At 42.9% G+C, this 24,462-nt stretch overlaps 1 protein-coding gene across 1 annotated transcript in view; it reads left to right on the top strand.

The window, feature by feature from the left end:
• LOC138268219 (FH1/FH2 domain-containing protein 1-like) overlaps positions 1–24,462 on the top strand; it is a 1,001,023-nt gene that overhangs the window by 168,276 nt on the left and 808,285 nt on the right. Inside the window, exon 6 of the mRNA XM_069217669.1 lies at positions 10,637–10,731. Coding sequence (XP_069073770.1) covers positions 10,637–10,731 — 95 coding nt within the window. The remainder of the gene's footprint in view (positions 1–10,636; positions 10,732–24,462) is intronic.

Here is a 24,462-nt window from a genome sequence, read left to right on the forward strand (position 1 = left end):
CAAGGGTTGACGATCCACCCATATGTGTTTATTAAGATCTCTCAGATCCACACACATGCGGATCTGTTTACCGCCGTCTTTTGGTGCAAGAACAATGGGAGCCAACCACTCAGATGACTATCTCTTCAATTACACCTGCATTCAAAAGCTTGTTCAATTCTGCTCTAAGAGGTTCTAGCATTAGCTTAGGAACCCTCCTCACCTTGTGCACAGATGGAATAGCATTCTTCTTAAGGATAATCTTATGTTCAAAGTTAGTCAGACATCCTAACCTGTCACTAAATACTTGGGAAACTCCTTAAGAATTTCAAGATCTTCACTCACCACCATAAACTGACACTGAGAATTGGGATCTAACTTGATTCCCATGTCACGGTGGTGACGCCAACCTAGTAAATTGTTGCCACGCTTCGCTACATAAACCTTCCCCATAGTGGATTTATCATGAAATTGAATCCTCATGACCTTGTACCCAATTACATCTATCTTAGTGCCACCATAACTAACAGGATTTATATCAGGTACAATTAGAGACTGGAAAGCCTCCCCAAAAATCTCTTGCCAGTTCTTTTCACCCACCATGGTGTAAGGAGATCCTGAATCTGCTAAAACTGTAATTGCTTTACCATCAAGCGTAATGACGCACTCAGGCATGACGACAGGCCCTATATCCACCATGTTACCATTGTTCTCAATTTAATTAATATCAGGTTGAACACACAAAACCATTTTGCTAACATTGTCAGACACAGAATCTATGTTACATTTGTCACCATTGCAGACTCTGGCATAGTGGCCCTTTTTTCCACAATTCCTACAAAGGGAATTCCGTGCAAAACAATTTGGACTGTTTGCCGTGTGTCCAGAGTTGCCACAATGATAACAACGTTGATGCTTAATTTCTCTTTTTTTTCCTAGGGTGGGTACTAGGGCTTTGCTGTCGTCGTTGATTCTAGAAATCTCTTCCCGAATCTGAGGTGCTTGGACCATGCACAATTTGTCATCTTCATGGTCATTCATCTCCTTAATCCAATTGCTGGTACTTTCCATTCCCTCGACAATAACAATGGCTTCTTTTAAATCAGGGTTTTTCGTCAATAACTTTTCCTGAACCCTCTTATTGTTTGTACAACGGACTAATTGGTCACGAATGAGGGAATCTGTGATATCGCCAAAGTCACATGTACATGCTAACGTGCGTAATGCTGCAACAAAGTTTCCCACACTTTTAGACTTCCCTTGAGATCTTGCAAAAAATTTGTGCCTTTCCAAAACAACATTGAGCTTGGATTCAAAATGCGCAGCTAAGATCGCTACTGACATTTCATAAACATCTCTAGGCTCTCCTTCTGCCCCTCCTACAGGTAGGGTTTCAAGGCAATCGTAAATATACCTACCTTCAATTCCCAAATTGTGCAACAAAATAGCTTGTTTCCTAGCAGAAGAAAATCCCCCCCCCCCCCAATTGCTAATAAGTAAGAGTCAAATAGATTCTTCCAACGTTTCCAAGGAAGAATGGGGTCTCCCTTATCAGACAAAAAGGGAGGCGGTTGAGTCATCATAGGAGTAGCCATTATGAGCTCACTATGTGCACAAAATTATTAAAAGTAACAATACCTAAGACAATGATACAGGCAAGATGTGGAACAGGATAACAGATGAAATAAAATATTGAAATTCTAATATACATCAATATATTCACATCCAAGTTGGAGACAGAACAACTAAGAATCTGAGGTAAACCCAGAATGAGCACCAGAAAATAGAAATGTTAATGTACAAACATCTCCAGGATATAATTTCACATAAAAGTGAAAATTCTATAACAAAATCACACACAGACGTAAACAAGATGTAATCCGCAGTCTAATGCTTCAAAGAAAGCGTACTACGCGAAACACAGGAAGAATCTGGAGGCTTAAGAAATTAGGTCTGCGGACTAGTGTCCCTCAGGAAGTGTGATGCAAAACACAAGGAAAAAAAACTCTTGGCTCTTTGCGAAGATGCGGTCTAGTGCTCTCCAGGAAGTGCGATGCGAATACAGGAAGGAGCCTCCTCGCGAAGCCTGCACACACACGCACACGCCTTTTCTTCAGGAAAAGGAGACGCGTCGCTATGGTTGCGTGTGCAGCTCCTTGCGCTCCTCCCACAATGGGAGAAGCTGTTGGCTGTCGCTATGGCTGCATGCGTGTGTTTCTCGCGCTCCAAAAGAAAAGGAGCCGTTACTAAGCTCGCGCACCCGGAAAGGAAAAAAAACAGGGATCTCAAGGAAAAAACAAACTTAGTAAAAATAGATCCCTAATAAAAACATAGCCAGAGCCAAACACGAAGACAGTACTGTACCACTCTAGCGCAGGCCTCCAGGGATTCCGGTCTGACGATACTACAGCAGCAGGGGTGCTGCCATTAATCTACATCTGCCATCGGTGATGAATAAAGTTGAAAGATGTAGAATCAGTGTAGTCTGGACCTCGCCACTGCGATTACTACGAATATTTCCAAGCTGGGAACCTCCAACAGCTGACCTCGACCAGAACAGATGCCAACAGGTGAGAAATCCGTGGGTTCTGGGTTGGTGGTGATGCCCTCATCGCCAGTGTTAAGCTCACACAGGTAGTTTTGTGGAAGAGCTTTATTAGATACCACCAACCCACAGCAAACATAAACACGTCTTCACTTCTCCACAACTGTCAGTTCTCTCCAAGTTCCAGTGACATCACCTGGAACTTGGATAACCTGTAAATTCTAGACAGTGCCCAACATTCCAGGTATCCACAACATATAGCATTCCAATCCTGAGAGTCTTGGTTTTACGATTTGGCTCCTGAAGGGCTAGAATTCGGTTGTTTTCACCTACCTCTGAAATGTCAGAATGTAGTAACAAAAGCACATCAATCAATAACACCAAGTTTTACTTCCTATTGTGCTACAGTATCTATTAATGCATTGAATAGTACATCTGCTAATATTGTAAAGTATTTGCTCATGTTAAACAGAGTGGTTTCGCCTACATCTCTGTCTGTACAGCTTATTTAAAGAACAGCCATAGTTCTGTTTTTAAAGATCCAGTGGTTAAAGCCTTTGAAGGGTTTAGAATGTGGAGCACAATTACCTACTTTCATTGCAGACCTTCAAGGTATATCAGATTGTGTGCTCTGGATTCTCTTGATGTACACATAGCCTTAATGTATTATATTAACGGAACCAGGTCCATATGAAAAACAAAGTAACTGTGTTGCCTGTATTGTATTGCGCCTTGGTCATTCACCACAAACAAATCAGTTATGAACAAAGTATATTCTTGGCAGCAGGCCGCTTACTTAGCCATTGATGTGGTATTCAGTGGCAGTGGCATATAGGACGGCCTTCAGAAGGGCCAGTTTGTGGTCTGGGAGCACATTATCACCATCTAGAAGCAAAAGTATCAATGATTGAACAGTAGTTTTGATGTAGCTTTCTGGGAATAACAGTTTCACTTTCTTTAACAGAGTTACAATCTGTCTTGGGTTTCGTGGCAATTTATTCCTTAAGGTGTGAGGTCGGAGCCCATGGTGAATCCATATTACTTGGTATTGCATGAAAATTGTGGTTCAGATCTATCCATGTAAATTTTGTTGACCCAGATTTGAAGTAGTAATCCTAATAGGTACTGCTCTGGTATATATTCAGTAGGTGATGAATCTGAGGTTAGAAGCCTATAGCAGAACAACTTACCTACCTTTGGTAGTGCTATTTCTGGTAGAGATTCTGTATAACCTCCAGATTCCTCACTAAGTAACCCATACTCCCTGTGCTGTCAGTTGGACTGCATCCAAAAATAAAATCCCAAATCTAGGAATTTGCACACTGGTCAAAGCCAATTTGCTGATGGGGCATTGTATCAGGGGGTGCGAACATCCTTGATAGCAACTGACCTCTGCGTTTGGGCATGGAGCCTATATGGGCCCCCCTCGCCATTCCCAGAGCAGAACAGAATTGGTGCAAAGCTGTACATTACCATCCATCGGCATGCAGTGGTACTGCTCAAAAGTTTCCAGATACAGTCTGACACCTTCGAAAGGTGAGGAATCTGTGGTTAGATATGAGTCTTTACCCGAAAGTGTTATCAAAGCTTTCTCATTTGTGCCCTTATCGCACCTTAAGTACTTCAGCCTGACATCTGTCTGAGAAAAACTGATGTATGTGAGGCTTTCTTTGATTTAAATATCAGACTTTTCAAGTAAAGCGACTACTGATCTTTTGCGTCGTCCAATTGAATCAATTCTAAATTCCCTGCAAGTACAGCATCAAGTAATGTATTTATGTCATTACCAGTGAGTAACTGTTGGACCAAAGCAGTTTCACATACCACACAATTTTGTTTGTTGAAATGAGACTTCAATTCTCATGGTATGCTTATTGGAAAGTATAGTTCAAGTATCTGCTGGGGCTCTGATAGCTGTAAGAATCTGATATGTAGGAGGGATTTTATCTAAATTAGCAACTTTATGAGGAATCTAGCACTAGTGAGGATTAATCCCTTCCGAGACTTTACAACCGAGCAAGCTGACAACATCTCTGCTTTAATCTAAATCACGTAGGGAGTAATTTCCAATCATAGGCACTTGAAGCAAGGGCCCTGGGTGCTGAAGCGCCCCCAGAAGTAACCATGCTGGAGTTCGTAAGGTAAATGTGCGATAAAGATGTCTGTACATTTTATTTTTACCTTGTCACATCTGATGTGCATTCAAAGATAAAGGTTAAGTGTCAGGCTCTGTCTTCTGACAAATTGCCGCTTATGTTTTTAAGGGTCAAGCGCAAATCGCTTCGTCCCTGTTGTTATTTCTCTACCGGGTCGTAACCACGCCCATGTCCTGCCCATCAGTTTGGTTGGTTCATCAGCTTGCCTTTTACAATTCGCTTGATTTCATTAGTGAACGGCATGCATACGTCATGCATTTTCCAGTGTTTAGCCCGCCTCGAGCACACCAGCCAACTACTGAAAACAAACGCAGCTCCATGTTTTCTGTATGGTTTGTGGACTACTTTTTCTCTTTAGTTCATAGGCAGTGTGATCTCGCTGGGCAGTAGTCGAGCGCTTTGCATGACGTTGACTCGGTCACATGGATAATTGTACTTTTGCTAGTTTGTTTCTTTTGCTAATGGCGCCCGTCGGCTCGTTTTATTCTTGAGTTGTCTTAGTCTGTCTTTAGTCTTGATGAAACGATATCTTGGAATAAATATGGATACCGACATGGCGCAGGACGCACACACCGATCGCGCACGCGGAAGTTTGAGTGCTCTCCTTTTCACGCTCCAAGAATTTGAGTTGAGGCAATATGATCATTACCGCTATAAGTGTTTGCTAGCTAACCTTTTAGTCTCAGGAAATGGGGACAGCACAATATAGGACATATTGGCTTGTACGTATGTGGATTTGTGATACTACTAATATTGAGGTGTATATTTTTTCTTTGTTTTGTTGCGTATTTTATTTCTCGGAGTTATAGTATGTTGACACAGCCCTGAGTACGATATGGGTTTTGTGTGCTTTGTGAGGTGGACCATTAAAATTCAGTGGGAATATTCTGCCTCTCATGAATTGTGGTGCGACCTGTGGCGCAGAGTCGCAGGGCCGCAGGAAAACAAAGACACACACACGATGCTGCTCCGTAATGCAGTGACTGCCGGGGTCGACAGTGCTACCTTTATTTAACACTTGGCATCTAGGCCCGGCCCTCATTCCCACAATTTGCAACATAGTATTGGAGAGCTCGGGTGGCTCTGTACAGATACCTGTGACTTTTCCTTTCTACTTATATCGTAGGTATGTCTCTGAGTGTGGTCTGAGTGTGATGCGGTCAATGACACATCATTGCATATAGTGTGTTAAACTTTGTATGTGTGATTTTGAACAGTGGTATCTGAGGAGTGTAATATTATCGTTTATCTCCGAATACTGTGCTAGAGTATTGTAAACTATTTTGTATAGTTATTAGTTAGTCTTTAATGTTATCGAGAACAGGATGAATGACTGCGCTCTTTGTTTTGTTTGGGCACTGATGTGTTTTATGTGCTTACTCGGGACACTGCGCAATACGATCGGAAAATGCTAGCGCTGCCAAATATAAATGTAGCATTATTCCATACCTCTCAGGGTATCACTTGATTGGCAGATTGTGGTCTGCTATGTTTTAAACATACAGATGGTATACAGGATGAATGAACACAATGCGTTTAATGATTTCAGGATTCCAACTTTGTTGCTTCACAAAGGAGCCTGAACTTTTTTCCTTTTAATACACAGATTAGAGTTTGTCTGTTCGGTATAAATTGGAATATGATTGTGGCATACTACATTGCTTGCTGGGAGAAGTTTTTTAGTGAGTTTTATTTTGTGTTTCAGCATTCAGATTTATCTTGATGCGCTGAAATATTTGGTTGTGATAACACAATGTGATGTGGTAAGACAAAGGATTTGTGGTGTTGTATTGCTACCTTTTCAGGGTCGAGCGTGAAGCGCTCTGTCCCTGGTGTAATCTCTCTTTGGGCTTTTAATCACGCCCATGTCAAGCCCATCAGTTTGGTTCGTGGGCTTGCCTTTTAAACGAAGCTTGATTTAGTTCATAAAAGGCATGCATACGTCATGCCTTTTCCGGTGTTTAGCCCGGCTCAAGCACATCGAACTATTGAAAACATGTGAGGCTCCATGTTTTCCGTATGGTTTCTGCACTATTTTTTCTCTTTATTTCGTAGGCAGCGTGATCTCACCGGGCATTAGTATATCGCTTTGTATGACATCTACCCTGTTACATGGATATTTGCACTTTTGCCGGTTACATGGATAATTGCACTTTTGCCCATACGTTTCGCTGCGAGCGAACTTATGGTTCCTTTTGTGTATTTGCTTTGTGCTCATGGTGTCCTTCGGTTCGCTTATGTGAACCTATTTTTCTTTTTTAATTTTCAGTTTATGTGGCAAGAAAAGTCGGATTAGGAGTTTACAACGCTAACAGCTTTAACTCAAGTAAATGGGAGACCCATTGCATTGCAAATGCTTGTTTAACATGGAAATTGTTGTTTATATCTATATCTTTCTCTGACTTGCAAAGTGAGACTGTTTTGCAAAATGAAATATGTGACATTCTTGCTGGTGTAAAAGGAAAGGGTGTACTTTTTCTAACACACACCATAATTTAAATGCCTATCAATGAACTGTGCGAATATTTCAAAATACATCAGCATTTAGCAAAGCACATAAGAAACGCTTTTGTGTAATCCTTAATTGCGATGAAAACAGATTTTAATAGGATCAAAAGAAAATCTAGATGTTTTGTGATGTGCAAATATAATTATTCTCTAAAACTCAATCGCTTCTGAGCTATGTAGATTTTTTTTATCAGTAAAACTGTATTTCTGTGCAAATTTAGTGGCCATTTTATTGAAAAATGGACTCTCTGTAAATGATAGTGAGCTACTATCTTGCTTTAAAAATATATTTGTGACAGTGTGCTTCAAAATGCACCACCTGCTAAATATCCCCCGTCACCCCCATTCGCCCGCTGAATAGGCATAGCAGAGCTTAATTTGTAAATGAAAGAGTGCGGTGCCCGAAGCTCCTGCTCAAAAGTCTACAGCCGGTGCAATTAAACTTCGGCCTCTTTCATGCACTACTAGATACTCACTGCGTCTGCATCGGACTCCTGCGCTTAACTTCTTTCCCCTTTGAGATGTTTTTTTTCTGTATTTGTCTTCCTTAGTGTTTCGAATTTGTTTTCTTTTTCTCTTTTGCTCTCTGGGAATATCGGATGTGGAAAAAAAAGTGCCCCTCAGGATCAAATTAAGCACTGAACGTGGCACACTTGTACTTAGTGACTCTTGAATTTTTCATACTCACCATGAGTTGGGGGAATTCACATTGATAGCGGCATCACCTCTGAAAACTGTTCCAACGCCACTGCTGGCAACAACTCGGCTCTAATAGATCTAATCATGTAGCCATTCCCAGTGAGTTTATTACGCGTTCCACAGGTCTGTCATTACTCATTTTTTCATCATACTCTGAAGGAGTCTGGCTCTTCTGGAGTTTTCTGTTTCGAGAATTACCTGACTACTTTCACTGTAAGTGTATTAATATCACTATTTGTGTTCTTTGTGTCTCAATAATCATCACAACACTCTCCATAAAGCAGGTATCAGTTCTCTTTTGAGCGTTTAGGTCGAGAGCGCAAGCACTGTGATCTGTTGTAAGTATTATGGGCTTTTTACCATGCCCACCTCACACCCATGTCTTTCACTCATTTGTGGGCTTGCCTTTTAAAAAACCTTTGATGTCATTGGTAATTGCTTTATGTTTGTTCCACCTTGGGGTGGGTTCTGTTACCGCCTTGCAGACTGCCCCTGTTATGTGGATAATTGCACGATTGGTGATATTCTTCAGCATGGGTGAACTATTTTTTTATTTTATCCCTCCCTTTCGTGCATCATGGCAGCCATGGCTCTCACAGCGCCAACAGTGCAAAACTCCATCAGTGGTATTGGAGTGCTGGTCACATTGTTCACACTGTTACCTAATAAGAGTCATTTCTTTTGACTCTCCCCTTCATGCTCCATAGCTTACCCAAAAACACTTAAAATTGCTAAATGCTTTACATAAAAAAATACCAGAATCCACAACACTCCCCTGGAGAGCCGATACTACAATATTCACTGCACTCCCATAATGCTTCGCAAGCATTTCTTTTAAAAACATTTTTTGTGGTCCTAGGACAATGGGACAACCACCAAGACGTTCAGCATGATACATTCTTTCTGTTTAGGTCATCTATAGGTCCCCTCACTATGTTAGTGGAGACCCCAAAATAATAATCCCTCCCACCATTCTGTCCCATTATAAGCTCCATCCCAACAGACATCCTTGTGCATAGCAAAAACAAATCAGAACCTCAATATAAAACATCAAAGACTCAGACCCTAAATTACATTTTGGTGTCTAGAAATGTACTATAAGAAGAGGAGGTTGAGACCCCAAAATTTATTATCTGCTGAGAAACCAGATGGGGCTGTATGAGAAAAGGAATCTTTGCATGACTTCTGCCTGTGACCAGGACTGGGGGCAAAGGCCTGCTAATCTCCCAACTTGGGTGAGAAGATATCACACAGGAAACCAAGATCACCTGCCCTAGAGCATAAAGCACCAGTGCTTTCCAAGCCTAGAGTCCCCTGTGAGGAAGAGGAGGGTGTTGAAGGGAGCAAGGTCCAGTGGGGAACCCTGCCAGTGGATTCCGTGAGCGAGGTTTGAGGCTGTGCACTGGTAGATTTGTTGCCCATGTGCCTTGTTGGCTCTGAAATCCCCCTGTATGCCAGGAGAAGGCCAGAGGAGGCTGAGCTGAGAGTGAAGCGATGTGCGGGCCTGGGCTGACCCGTACTGCCACTCTGCGGTGACCCTGTGTGCCAGAGAGGGGCCGTGGGTGTTGCACCAAGAAAGTTGGCACATATGTTTTCCAAGTACCACAGCAACCCCGAATGCCAAGAGGGGCTGCTGGTACCAATGTGCCAAAGGATTTAGGTCGTTACCTGAATGAGGGTCTGAGACTATGACCTGTGCGCTGCTGAACACGTTTTTTACGCCGTCGAACGCTCACTGGGTTCCAGTTGGGAGCGAGAAAGGATTCACCAGTACCCCTGATCCCCAACTCTGCACCAGGTAAAGCCTAACTGTCACATATTTGGAAGCTGGGACCTGCTCCGACAACTGAGGAATCCGGCAACGCCCCTTAGGAGAGAGAACATGTGCTGTCAGGTGCTGCTGTGTGGGCCACAAGCATCTGACTTCTCCGAACTGAGCAGGACTCATGGGTGCCCACTCTGAGGGCACCTGCTGCTCTGCTGAACTCCTCCATGCTTCAACAGTGGGTAAGACATGAACCCAGCCAGTTGGGCCCCGGGGGACTTGCTGCTAATGGTGCTACAGCACCATAGGCACTTTTGACTAAAATCCTGAAGAGTCAAATAGGAACTCTTAGTTATGACTTATTGGGTGCATTCCCTGGATGCTGCCACCCAATGTTGAGGGGAATTGTGTTGGTCCTTATGAATGTCGTTTACCTTTGCATGTGTAGAGTGAGTAATAAAACACTTCTTTTGTTTGCATAAAAGCAAGTATTTGACTGGACACTGATTTATTGTTCGTACTGTGTCACCTTTAAGTTATGAGTCATATTCGCTGATCTGTTTCTACACTCCCCCCAAAGGAGCCATCATTGCTCAAGCACAGCTGCCACTGAAAGTTCAGTGCAGAAGGGGTACTTGGCCCAGTTGCTTGGATCCATATTAGATCGGGCCCTGGGACATCAGGGGCAAAAGGCTGCAATCACCACGGTTGAGCAAAGTAGTACCTGCATGCTCCGTGACCCTCTGAAAGGGCTTCTGACCGTGTCACCCCAAAATATTGATGCTTGGCTTATGCCCTGGTAAGAACAACACTGTCATCATGTGATCCGCTCTCTATTTCATCCTATATCTGGGTATCTAGAAATGTGAGTATTCTGTTACCAACAGTGTGCTGTAAATGTTCATAAGATGATTAGTTGACAGAATATGTTATGCTCTAGTGAAATTATTTCAGTGCTATTAAATTTTCCTGTATTTTCTGCAGCTCTCAGTCAAATCATGCTCTTTGTGGACGGGATGATGGGTGTTATAAACCACAATGAAACTGTCCAGTGGCTGTACACGCTTACCGGAAGTCCAGTAAGTTAATCTAAATATATGCTTTGTTGATGTCTTGTGGTCACCATTTAAAGTACACCCATCTTTTGTTTTTCATAAAAATATAAAATCGTCAGTACAAATGCCACTGGTGTTGGATAAACATGGCAGTTTGTGAGCAATTTTATGTTAAGTTATAGTATGAGCATTGGTATGATGCCTTCTACTATGCGTTATGCACTTTCTTAACTTGGATGCCCTTTGCCAGCGGTTGGGTGATTTCCTTCGATCAACTTGCATGGTTACTTTTTTTCAGTGTGGTTATTGGAGATTCTGGTTAATACTAACGTAAAATGAGTTAGATTGTGCCAAAGTTCTTTGTGGTATACTGTGGATGGAAGGACATTGTTAAACCTATCAGCTCTTGACGTGGTCTCCCATGTCTTTTTGCTTCTGACCTCCTGTTTTTGATCCTGTGCTGAATTTTGTTTTTGCTGACTTTAGGACTCTCGGCACATTACCACTGCTGACTGGTTCAAACGTGCAAGTGCTCTCTGTCTAAATTATATTGGTGATTGTTTTTACCATGATTGGCATATTTGAATTACTAGTAAGCCCTAGTATAGTGGGTGCTCAGTGCCTGTAAATAAAATGCTACTAGTGGGCCTGACGCACTGATTTTGTCCCCACATGAGTCGCCCTGTAAACATGTCTCAGACCTGCCACTGCAGTGTCCGTATGGGCAGATTTAAACTGCCATTTTGCCCTGGCAAGTGCACCCATTTGCCATGCCCAAACCTTTCCTTTTACTACACGTAAGTCACCCCTAATATGGGCCCAAGGCTGCGCTGTAGGCAGGGTGCAGTGTATTTAAAAGGTAGGACATGTACTGGTGTGTTTTACCTGTCCTGATAGTGGAGTATTGCTAAATCCATTTTTCACTATTGCAGGACCTGTCTCTCCCAAATGATAACATGGGGATTACCTTGAAATACCTTTGAAGTGCATTTTCCCATTGGGAGCAGATTGAGATGTGGAGTTTGGGGTCTCTGAACTCACAATGTAAACATTCGTATTTTGGTAAAGTTTGTCTTTGAACTGTAGTTTTGAAAATACCTCTTTTAGAAAGTGGAAGTTTTCTTGCTTAACCATTCTATGCCTCAGCCTGTCTGTGGAATGCACGTCTGAGTCATGATGACAGTTGGGCTGTTTGTGAATTCAATCTAGACAGTCACAAAAAGGGAGCTGAGGTGTGTCCTACATTTCCCGATAGGTCTTCCTGAGCTAGAATGGTGTGAGGAGCTGACACTTGCACCTGAATAAGGCGGTGCCTGTCCTCACACAAAGCAGCCCCAACCCCCTGGATTGTGTCTGGGCACCAGGGCAGAGAAAGGAAGGGTCTTGTACACACTACAAAGACTTCTCTTTGTAGTTTGCCTACTTCAAAGACAAAGGGGTATAAGTACTGGACCTCTGACACCACATAATTAGAATCCTTCTGGACTGAGAATATTCTGGCAGGAAGAAGAGCTGGATGGGCTGCCACTCTGCCTGTTGCTTTTCTGTGCTGGCCTGCTACTTGCTGCTTTTGTCCTGGGAGTGAAAGGCCTGGAGTTGGCATTCTACATCCTGCTTCCAAAGGTTCTCCAAGGGCTTTGGCTGAGCTTGCTTCCTGTTAAGAAGTCTCAAGACATCAAAGACTTAATCTGCCAGCCCCTCGGCTCTTGCTGAGAGTCCTTACTTTCCAAGTGGTGCCAAATGCAGTTCCTGGACCCTTGGGAGTAAGTTCTGGTGCAACCAAAGAAGAAATCAAGCTGATTAATTACAGAGTGACTTTGGAACTGGTGTTGCTATCCAACTCCGCACCATTGCCTGCACCGGAGCCGTGGTCCCCGCTGAGTGCAATGACCGCAAATAATGCCACAGGCCAACATGTCTGAAGTCCCCTAACAGTGTGAGTCCAGAGTGCCATGTCACTGACATCTGTGGCACTTGGCTCCACACCTCACCTGTGGCCCGGTGGTGTAATTGCAACACTGCAAAGTCGATGCCTCTTGTCTTGACCAGCTTAATTCATCGACCCCCGTCTTGTAGTAAGGAATCCACTCCTCGCCGCCAACACCCCATCACCTCCCCTGCAGCCAAAAGGCACCAACGCCTTACCTCCCCGGCCTGGCAGTAATGAACTGACACCTCATCTTCCCGGTGGCAGTAAGGAACCAAGGCTGTACCAGGTCCAGCAACGCCTCACCTCCCTAACTCCGTGCACCGTCTTTGCTTCCTCATTGTCTTCCAAGGTTCTGTACTCGGGGTCCATGCAGCTCAGTCACCGGCCCGCACTCCCTCACGAGTGGCATTGGAGTGTTGGTAACAACGGTCAAGATGTTGCGATTACCCTAGTTGGAGATATTGTGTTTCTAAGCACTATACTACATTTAAGGCCTTATTACGACCTTGACGGAGGAGCTTACTCCATCACAAATGTGGCGGATATCCCGTCTGCCGTATTATGATCCCATTATAGTCAATGAGTGACATAATAGGACGGACGGGATATCTGCCACATTTGTGATGGAGGAAACTCCTCCGTCAAGGTCGTAATAAGGCCCTTAGTATTTAAAATATCATATCTTTTCTTGTGTATGTTTTGAGCCAAGCTACCCAAGGGGTGGGCAGGGGTTATCTTTGCTGTGGAACTCCCTTACCCTGACTAGAGTGAGGGTCCCTACTTGGACAGGGTGCACAATACTGCCAAATAGAGACCCCATTTCTTACAGGCATGCTGAAGGAATTTGACTTTCCTCATTCAGCTGGCCTGGCCTGGCCTGTGCACTTCTTTTCCTAGGTACCAATCGTAGATAACTATGGTGTGAGGTTCTGCACACGAAAATGTTGTGTATCTTGCTAATTTTATCTGAAAGGTTTTCTGTATGTGGTTTGGTGTTGTGCAAGGAAGTGTTTAGTTGGCAGCACCTTTCCATCTATATAGGTTTGGTACCTCATTGTGTTCATGATAGTGTCCGGATGTCGGTCTTGTGTGGCCTGTTTCATAGAGGTGAATTATATATTCATCACCCTTTTCACTACTCAAATCTCTTTGACGCCCATCATAAGCTCATTTGCTAATGCAGCTGGAAAATACAAAATGACACACTTTAGTTTCCCAATAAATCAGTTGTGAATTAAGTGGTAACACGGTAGTCTGTCACCAGGGAGACAATAAAAAGGATGCAATGCACAAAGATGACCTGGAAAGCCCAGATAATAGCGAGTGTGTCATACTGTGCCTGCAATATTTTTATCTTCCATGCTATAGAGGGATATTTGCCAATGACAATATGAGAAATTAAAAGTTTCAACTGATATCCACCATGAACCCCCATTTTGCCCCTACCCAAAGAGCTAGCCTAGTCAGTTTTAGCCTCTTGGATAATGTGCATGAGTCCTTTGTCATTGCTTTTCACTGGAAGAGATATTTTGTGATATTGGTGCAATTTTCAGCATGTTCTCAACCTGGAAAAGCTTGAGAACATGCTTTCCTGATGTGTTCCCAGTTGTTACTGAAATTAGATGGACTCCAGCTGTAGTGATACTGGATACACTGAAGCATGTGCTTACTTAATTGGAGGAAGTACTTCTAAAATTTCAATATCATACATTGGTATATGATTACAATAAACATAACCTAAAGCATATTCTCTGTCGGTGCAGTTTCAGCGCTCCTGCTGTATAATTTTCCGGTTGTACAAACTGTTATACATAATTATGCGTAAAAATCACCTGTGACAGTGATCCATAATCCAAAAAACATATACTTCATCAATTAAAACTCGGTTGTAGGTAAAACGTATAAATAATATTCCTGTCAAAAACTTCAATGGAGTGTATCTGTGGACATAGTTAAAATTACATCTGGATACGTCCATTAAAACTGGTATCAATTATGGCTTTCTGGCCTTCCTTATACTACACCGTCCCTCAGATAACCAATATGCAGCTACCCTGTTACAAAGTGGCGGGTACAAATATTATTTGGATGCATAGTAGTAACAGGCTAGATGTAATCCAATTCATCATAGTTAAGCAGTGCTAGCAATACATAATCAATTTATATAATACAACAAAGTACATATACAATTAAAATCACATCCTGTCGAAAACTAATTAAAATACTGGCAACAGCAATGCAACTAAGCATTCTTGATCACTCAAGGGATTACTTTAACAGTGGCTCAAATCTCTGTTACTCATGGCCAGACTGCCCAAATGTAAGAAGCTACAGATTTAAAAATGATTCCATCATCTGTCCTAAGACAAATGCTAGGGCAGAACTGGTGGAGCATATCTTGTAGTGCCTAGGGGAAGAGCTGTCTATTATGAGCAGTAACAAATTTTGTGCAAAAGGTGCCAAGTAGAATCTTTCCCACATCATTCACTTCCCCCCTGTAGCCTTGCCCACCCACTTGACAAGATATTATCTAGTAGGGAAGATCCTAATCTAACCTTAATTTATAATGTGCGTTTCAGTTCAGGGTAAAACTGGTTCAGGTAGATCTTTTAACCTAAGCCTAATCTGCTATCATAGTAGTCGCCCAATATACAACCTGGTCTTTTTTTCTTAATTTTGTTTCCCACTTGAAAATAAAATTCCTTCACAAGTTCTAAAGTATCACACCCCCACCTTACTTGGGTTGGTCCATAAGCCCCCCAGTTGCAATTCAATTAATAGTCTTTTTACATGGGCCAGCCGATTACATCGACTAAACCACCACATCTATATGCATCCTTGAATTTACGCAGATATAGTGAGGCTTTCTAATTCATTACCAGCCTGCTCCAATACAGCACTTTTATTGCTGCCAGATCAGAGATAGGCGTTAGGCCAAACTCTTTGTGAAACAGTAGCATAAGAGTGCCTTGTCCCAACCTTAACAGGGCCCTTAAGAAATTGTTTTCTGCCACTTGTAGTGGATTTAAGTTACCACGCCCTCAGAGCACAGCCCCTTACAGTAGACCTGTTCCTACTTTCTGCTTATATATTTGGAGTATGGTACTAAATAATTGAGAACCTGCTTTTTGCCTAAATTGTAATGCCGGCAGAGAAGACAGTAGTAAAGCTCTTCTGGCCTTTAAGATCTGGTCCTCCTAGCAACTAAGCCTAAATTAAAAGTAAAACGTATCCGCAGATACTTGTAAAATTGTACATACTTAATATCCTTATCATTTATCAGTAGCTTCCTCTTAAGCCACCGGGTCAATCTTAATACCATGATCTTAGTCTTAGCTACAGTTAGTGGTAAGGTCCTTTTCATTACAATAATCACAAAACTACTCATCAATTTGTGCTTTACATTTTCTGTTTGGGCCAACAAAGCTGCATCATCTGCAAAGAGGATTGGGATCTTCCGGCCAACGATTATGGGAACATCAGTGGGGTTCTCCATCAAATAGTCTACAGCATCATTTAAGAAGATACTAAAAAGAAAAGGGGCTAGCACAGATCCCTGTTGTATACCTTTTTTGACAAGGAGTGTTTAATTATATTCACCTGTAGGTCCATATTTAACCTTGGCCTTACTGCCATCATTACTTGAAGAAGGCAACCCTTCCCCACGCTCAGTTAGTGATTGCCGTCTTGTTTGATCAGCATGGTCAAATGGTGACTTCAGGTCCATGAACATCAAATACAGCAATGTTTTTTTTTTTTATTGCTGCATATTTGTAACAAATGATGTACAAACGAATAAATTGATTAATGGTTCCTACCCTTGACCGGAAACAACTTGCACCACGGTTAAGATGTTTTCATTATCCACCCAACCTTGAAGTCTATTTAATACAACTTTATAGAAGATTTTACTTGCTCCATCTCAGAGGGAGATGAGATTGCCTGTAATCATCAGGACTACAGTGATCCTCTTTCTTGTATATGGGCACTAAGGTAGGCGTACGCCAGAAGTCAGGGATGTTATTATTCGCTATAGATGCATGAAATACCCTTTTTAGTACTCTGCCCCACAACGGCAAGCCTTCCTGGAAAAGATCGATGGGCACTAGGCCCTGCCTGGCGCTTTATGCTTTTTTCATACTGGCCAGTAAGCCTTCTATTTTTGGTGTTAGAGTGATCATCGAGGGATAGTATTTACAATATTTCTCATTCAGTGGTGGTGAATTACTTGTGTAAAGGTGATCCTCCTCAAGCCTTGAAAATTCTACTCTCCCACTCACTGTGGCGAGTCATATTTGATCAGGTCCAGCTATCTTTAGGACCTGCTCACCCCTCCCTTCTGGCGAGTTGACATAGAACAGGTGTTCTGTTCAGTAAGAAGGTGCAGGAGCAATAAAGATGCCTTTAAATCTTGTGATCTTGTCACATTAGCTCTGTGTTCAGAGACAGAGGTCAAAAGTCATTTTGTCTTACAATTAATTTTCCTTTAGACTGCAGAGTTCCAAGATTTTGTAAGGTGAGCTCTCTGACCTGCTGTACAAAGTTATTTAAATGGTGTGTGTGCAAGCATATTAAAATATGTCTGTAGTTGTGAAAGACCATTTGTTGTACTTCTGTGCGATGAAAAAAAGATTTTAAAAAATCACTTTTCTTGGTGATTTGCAAATTATAAATGTTTTCTGAAACGCAATTTTCAGAGATTATTGTGAATACACTATATAGTATTATAAGTAAAGCTGCAAGTTAGTGGAATGGTTTTAATGACTTTTCTTGGAAATTTACTCTGTAAATGACAGTGTGCTGCCACATCATGCTTTAATAATATATTTATTAAAAGTGAGTGTAAACACAAACTAAGACACACTGCTGCCCTGATGGCAATGTTATTAGTAAACTAAGAGGCAAGTCATGGATCATACGTCCCCTATATGTGGACTAGATTATTATTATACGTGGAGCAAACATTTAGTCTATTTAATCAACAAAAGACGTTGTTCTGCAGCAGAAATGCCAGGCTCACGTATTTGAAGGTGCACTTGTATGTGAGAATGAAGAAAAAGGCAACTGTAAACTAAAATATTTGCCTAGGATCACACAATTTGAGATCCATTTACGGGTCAAGTACATTACAGTTAGGTCGGGTAGATTATTCAAGTTACTCGACCTGCAGGTCTAGTAAAATGTTTATGATTTTTAGCGGCTTGATCCTTATATAAATCCCTAAAATGGTTACTCCACTCATTTGGACCTATGTGGCACTCTTGATTGTTTACCATTCCCCACTCAAAAGTGGTAACAACTTCCCAGAAGCTTTTAGTATTCTTTGTGCAGGTGGTTTCTTTCAACTCTACCCACAAAGCATTCTGTTCTGTCTATTTCTTGGTTTTCAGACAGTATACACTTGCCTACAGCCTTGAATGAACCGTGAGTTAAAGCCTGCAAAACTTTGCGCTTCAAGTTATAGTATTCAATTATCAAACAGCTGGGGCTATTGTGTGTATTTGATTTTGCCTTCATTACTAATACTACCTGTAAGCACAAGTGTTTCAGTTTATGGATCTTTAAATCATACATAAGTGATATATCAGGGTTGATGTCATTCGGAGTATGAGAAGGGTAGTTTCACACGTTATCAAGATTGCATTGAATACTGGACTTTCGTTAAGGTATTTCTCATTCCATCTAATGCTTCTGTTATTTACGGGTAGAATCTCAGGCTCAGACTCTGGCCAGCCTTTCATGCTAACTCACTGGCTCCTGGTAGAGTTCTTAATACTAGCTGCTGAGGGGATCATGATCACTTTCAACCCTCTTCACAACTACCATATAGACGACATTACCCCAACATTCCAAAATAACTAAAATATCATTAGGTAATGATGCCTTTCTAAACGTTTGCTCCATGTATAATAAATCTAGCCCACCTATAGGGTACTTATTATAGGGTATGCATTACTTGCCTCTTACTTTACTAATAGCTTTGCCATCAGGGCAGGAGTGTTTCTCAGTTTATGCTTAAGCACTCACTTTAGTAATATATTTATTTAAAGCATGATGTGGTAGCGCACTGCCATTTACAGACAGTAAATTTTCCAAGAAATGTCCAAAAACCTTCCCACTAACTAACAGCTTTACTTATAAAACTATATAGCGTATTAACAATAATCTGTGAAAATTTAGTTTCAGAAAACATTTATCATTTGCACATCACCAAGCAAAGTATTCTGACTTTTTTCATGCTATTAAAATATTTTTTTCATCCTACAGAAGTACAAAAAATGATCTTTCACAGCTACTGAAATATGTTTTGAAATGTTTGTAAAGTTGACTTAGTTATATAAATGTGTGTTAGGAAAGCTCTGTGACGTAGTAGTGAAGGAGGAATTACACAGCCTCTGGAAGCTGATTAGACTGTCTTACTCTACTAGCTTTGTAATCTGCTCTGCTTTTGATCTAAAAAATCCTAATAGCTGTATTAAAGAAGAGCCAGTAATTTAGCAGTCATACTGTGGTACTGTAGATCCATTACTGTGAACTGGAAATGATGACTTGAGTGATAGTTATGTAATGAAGTGTTTTAGTACTTTGTCAGCAGTTCATAAGCTGTGGTCCGTGCACTGCTGGGGGTCCACAATTATTAAGAAAATGAAGGGATGTTAGCAGAATAGTAAAGTATATGTTTATTAAAAAGGTGGAAATAAATATTGAACATTTCATAATGATCTGTAAAGATGAAGGAATTTGAAATTGGTGGCTGAAAATGAAGTTGGTATCTTCAGCTTCATTTGTCGGAGAGGCACAAGTATATCAAGTAGAATCTAATACAGATGATCGGTGGCCTCAAATTAAGCACTGGCATGCGCCAAGAAAAACAGAGCATGCATTAAGGGCAACACACACAAAGCAGTCTGTTACAGATTAGAATATCATTTCATCCTTCAGAAAAGAAAGCATATATTGAAAAGCTCTGCGCTTCCAACTAAAATTCAAACTTAATTGTGTGTAATTTTGATTTGTCTGTTAAGTATAAATGTTATAATTTGTATATTTGTTTGGTATATACATGTATCTGATAGTGACTTTTACCTGCAGATATTTTACCTTAGAATATTCCCCAGGCATGAGACTGGAACCGGAAAATCTTGAGCAGAACCTCTGCTTGCTGGAAGGTGGTGCTGATCGGCTTCTCTTCGACATTGAAGCGTTTTCTGCTCCCGAAGTGACATGCTTGGAGCCTGTATAGGTGCCTCCCCAGCATGCTGACGTAGTTCCTTTTTTTCCACGTCATCAGTGTAGATCGGGAAGAGCTACCTCAGCGACTTTATGACTTTTTTTTATTTGTTTTATTACTTTCTGCTGCTCGTTTTTTGAGATTTTGCTGCCAATGTGCCTTAGGAATGTTCCCTTAGAAACCTGCATAGCCTGCCACAGTCACCACTTTGTTGTTTATGGTGTCTAGTATGAAGGCCTACTCTAACTGTCCTGCAATGAAACCCTAAGTGGTCCAGGATTAAGCATTGAAGCCCCTGGTTGCTCGATACCGGATGCCTCTGCACCACTCCAGGTCGCTTGGAAGGTCCTGGGCCCACTCTCTGAGTCATTCCCGCCAATAATCGTCGAGATCCAATTCGCCGTCAGGTAAGCAGCACAACAACAAGAAGTTGAAGCTTTCTTCAACTTCACCATACAGGTCCAAATCATCGCACAAGACACGAGAATGACACCACAAGTCTAGATCCCGCTTCCATAGGTCCTGTGCAAAGCCAGAGCTTGGATCTGCTCCACACCTCTCTGAACTACACAGAGCGACCTTTTCCCAATTGAAGGAACTTTATGAGGCTATGAACCTCATATTTGGGAGAGCCAACGTCTCCGTTGCATCTTTGGTCCTCATGGGTTTGGAAGGTGTCCTGACTTGGTTTCCGCTGCTGGGTTCACCCTTGATGCCAGTTGGGCTCTTTGGATCTGTTCCTGGTTTTCGGACCAACTCCGGTCGCAAATCTACAAACTTGATGAGGTTAGTCCAGTGGCGTGTTTTCAGCAACTTTTACCCCAAATTTATTCACAACTGCAGTGCAAAGCCGGACTTACATCTTCCGAGGTCGACACTTGTGCTGACCGGACCAAGACCTTCTGAGCCAGAGACAGTGTGCCCTTTTTTCCAGCAGGCCCTGTGAGGAATATGCTTGAGGTGGATATGGGGATCCTTATAGTTATCCTGACTCATCTGAGGAACCCTTAGCCAACGATAACTGGTATGAGGAATTGGCTAATGCCAGTGGTCTGGACACCTCTTCAGACACTGACCTGGCCTCTCCTCCCAGTTTGTCTATAGGAGAAGGGGCTTCCTTTGCTGTGCTGATGCAGAGGGCGACTTAGGTTCTTCAACTTTACTCTGCCCTCTGTGAAGTGTCTTGATGGAGGTGCTTCAGCCCGGGGTATCCCACTGTGAATCCCTCCTCCTCTTCAATGAAGCAGTCACTGATGTCCTGCGCCTTGCCTGACAAGCCCTGCACAGGCGACCCAGTGCATAGGACGATCGCCTACTGCCCTGCTTCTGGGGATTCAGCTTTTCTCACCCATCACCCCACCCAAGAGCCCACCCGAGAACCTGGTGGCGCAGGCTTCAATGCCCAAAGCTAACCCTGGCACATACCCTACCATGCCATTGGAATCCAAGAGGCTGGATACCTTTGGTAAGAGGATTTTCTCTTCCACCAGCCTTGCATTGCAGTCAGTGAACACCATGTGTCTCTTGGGGTGGTACACCCACACAGTTTGGGACTCGGTTGTGCAAGTGCTGCCCATGGTCTTGGAGGAGATCCAGGCTACTGCCAATGGCAGAGATGCCGAAAAGTTCATGACACACTACAGACTAGACATGGCAGGCTCACTGGGCAAAGCAATTGCTTTGTCTGTAGTGCTTTGTTGCCATGCCAGGCTGAGGTCAACTGTCTTCTTGGGGGATGTCCAGGCAACCCTTCTGGACATGTCCTGGACACCACTTATCTATTTGGCAAAAAGGCTGGTTCAGTGCTTGAGCTCTTCAAGGTCTGTAGGACCACCACCTTGTTATTGGAACTGACCAAGTTCCGATATCAGCCACACTCTGCCTTTTGTCACTGTTGTAGGGGTTACCAGCTATGTTAATTTCCACCCAGCCATCACAGCCAGCAGACTCCCCAGTCCTTTAGTACCTGAGGACACGGCTCTCACAAGCCTTGTGGGATCCAAAGTCTGAGATCTGCATAGTACGCTACCCTCTGCCAGCCTCCTTTTCCCTTTAATTTGTCCTCGCAACATCACAGGCAACTGATAGGCATCAGTCACCACCCACCCCACTGGTAAGCTGGAACTTCGGACCAGTGGGTGCTCCAAATGGTCCAGCAGTTTGTGCCCTTTCACTCGCAGAAACCTCACCTCCCATGCCACCGTCCTCAGATTGGCTGACAATGGCCATTTGTCCCTGCTGGATTATGAACTGCAGACTCTTTTGGGTAAAAGAGCCATAAAAAGGGTGCCAACATCAAAGGTAGGTCATGATAAATATTCCTGACACTTTCTGGTGCTGCAGAAGGTCCGAGAAATCCGGCCAATGCTAGATCTACACCCTATCTCAAAAAAGGAGAAATTCAAAAGGCTCACATTGGCTCAGGTCCTGGATTCTGGAGACTGGATGGTGGAGCTCTGCTTGTAGGTTGCATATTTCCATATGCCGGCCCACAGGATATACCTGAAGTTCATGGTAGGCCATTAGCTCTTTCAGTTCGCTGTGCTCCCCTTTGGCCTTACCAGCACCCCTCGGGTGTTCACAAAAGTGAGGGAGATGGTTGCAACCCATCTGCGGAAGTCAGGGATTTCAGTCTTTCCTGATCTCAACAACTGACAGTTGAAGGTGGGCTCATCTCAGGCGGTCTTCTCCCACCTCCAGACTACAGTGAACCTCCTGCCTTCACTGGGGTTCTCTATAAACATGTTGAAGTGGTACCGGACTCCCTCTCAGAAGCTCTTTTTCATTGAAGACATTCTGTACACAATGTAATTCCGTGAATATCTTCCAGAGCAGCAAGTCCAGGATATTCAGGCTAAGATTCGGATATTTCGGCCTCTATCCTAGATTTCGGTGGCACTGCCCGTGAGATTGCTGGGTCACGTGTCCCCCTGTATCCTGCTGGTAAACTATGCCATATGCAGGCTCTGCAGTTGGACCTTAAGTCCCATTGGGCACAGTATCGTGTGGAAGCTCTCGTCTCCTACTGGGGAGAACCTTGGTATTATCTATTTGCCACTGCCGAGATTGCACAATGTCAGGACATCTGCACGCTGGAGTTTCCAAGTTGGTGCTCGCCCATTCCAAGATGTATTTTGTCTCCAGTGGGACTCAGGACATTTTTGTGCCTTTCTACAATACCACTTTTGCCACAAGTTTAGAAAAAGATTAGATAGACCAAGCCCAAGTCATCCTAGTAGCTCCGGATAGGGCACATGCATTTTATCCCGAACTCCTAAACATGACCATCAGTCCTTCGTTCAGGTTGCCTCTTTCGGACGATCTCCTGTCTTAGCAACTGGGCAGGGTCCTACACCTGAAACAGTGCATGCTCCTCCTTCATGCCTGGAGGCTAAGCCGCAGCAGTTGAGAGCCTTCAATCTCCCTTCCAAAGTATGTGAGTTCATCTTGGCAGCCATGCATCCATCTACAAAGATCATATATGCTTGCTGTTGGGACAAGTTTGGGGCTTGGTGTGCTGCAAAACATATTCTCCCATTAGCTGCACCTCTGTCTGAAGTGTTGCTACTTGTTCTATCCTTATCTCTGCATGGCTTTGCTCTGGGCAAGGGGTATCTTTTGGACATATTTGCTTTCTTGCAGTTGCCAGTCACCCTCCTTGTTCAAGTCCCTTGTAGTGACACGTTTCCTGAAAAGTCTTCAACACCTGTTCACTCCGAAGCCTTTTGTTATGCCCCAATGGGACCGTAATTTTGTGCTGACCTACCTGATGTGTTCCCCTTTTAAACCCATGCATAGTTGACCTTTGATGACTCCTGACACTCAAGTGTTTTCTTGGTGATTATTACATCAGCCAGGAGGGTCAGTGACTTACAGGCTCTGTCTGTGCAGCCTCCATATACAAGCTGCTTCTCATATAAACAGTTTCTACACACTCATGCCTTTTTCTTACTGAAGGTAGTGACATCTTTCTCTGTTGTCCACAGTATCACACTGCGGACCTTCTTTACTCCAACTCACCCCTCCAAGAAAGCTGAGAAACTTCACAGTTTGGACAGAAGAGTGGTGTCCTTCTATCTTGATTGTACCAAAGAAGCCTGGGTAGACAGTCAACTCTTTGTGAGGTTCACCAGTGTGAAGAAAGAGAAAGCAGTGCAGAAGGGGAGGATCTCTAGATGGATTGTACTCTGCATTAAGAGTTTTTATGCACTGACCAAGAAGCAACCTCCTGGGGGCTTGTGGGCTCATCTACCAGAGCCAAAGCTGTGACCACTGCATTAGCTCGTGGAGTCCCTGTCTTGGACATCTGTCAAGCTGCAACATGGGCATCCTTGCACACATTTACCAAACACTACTGCCTTGACTGTCCGGTCCATAATGGTGGGCACTTTCCTATTCAGTCCTCCAGGACTTTCTGTTTTGAGCCAGTTCGCAGACGCATAAGGTATTGCTTTAGTAACTATTATGAGGTAAGGGCTAGAAGTCCCTATCAGATGAACAAGTTACTTAACTTTAGTAATCCCTTATCTGTAGAGAGTGTATCTAACCAAAGATTCGTTACAGACCCATCCATCCTCCATGTTCTACGAACTGA

Source organism: Pleurodeles waltl, chromosome 12 (assembly GCF_031143425.1).
Source record: "Pleurodeles waltl isolate 20211129_DDA chromosome 12, aPleWal1.hap1.20221129, whole genome shotgun sequence".
In the NCBI taxonomy this organism is placed as follows: Eukaryota; Metazoa; Chordata; class Amphibia; order Caudata; family Salamandridae; genus Pleurodeles; species Pleurodeles waltl.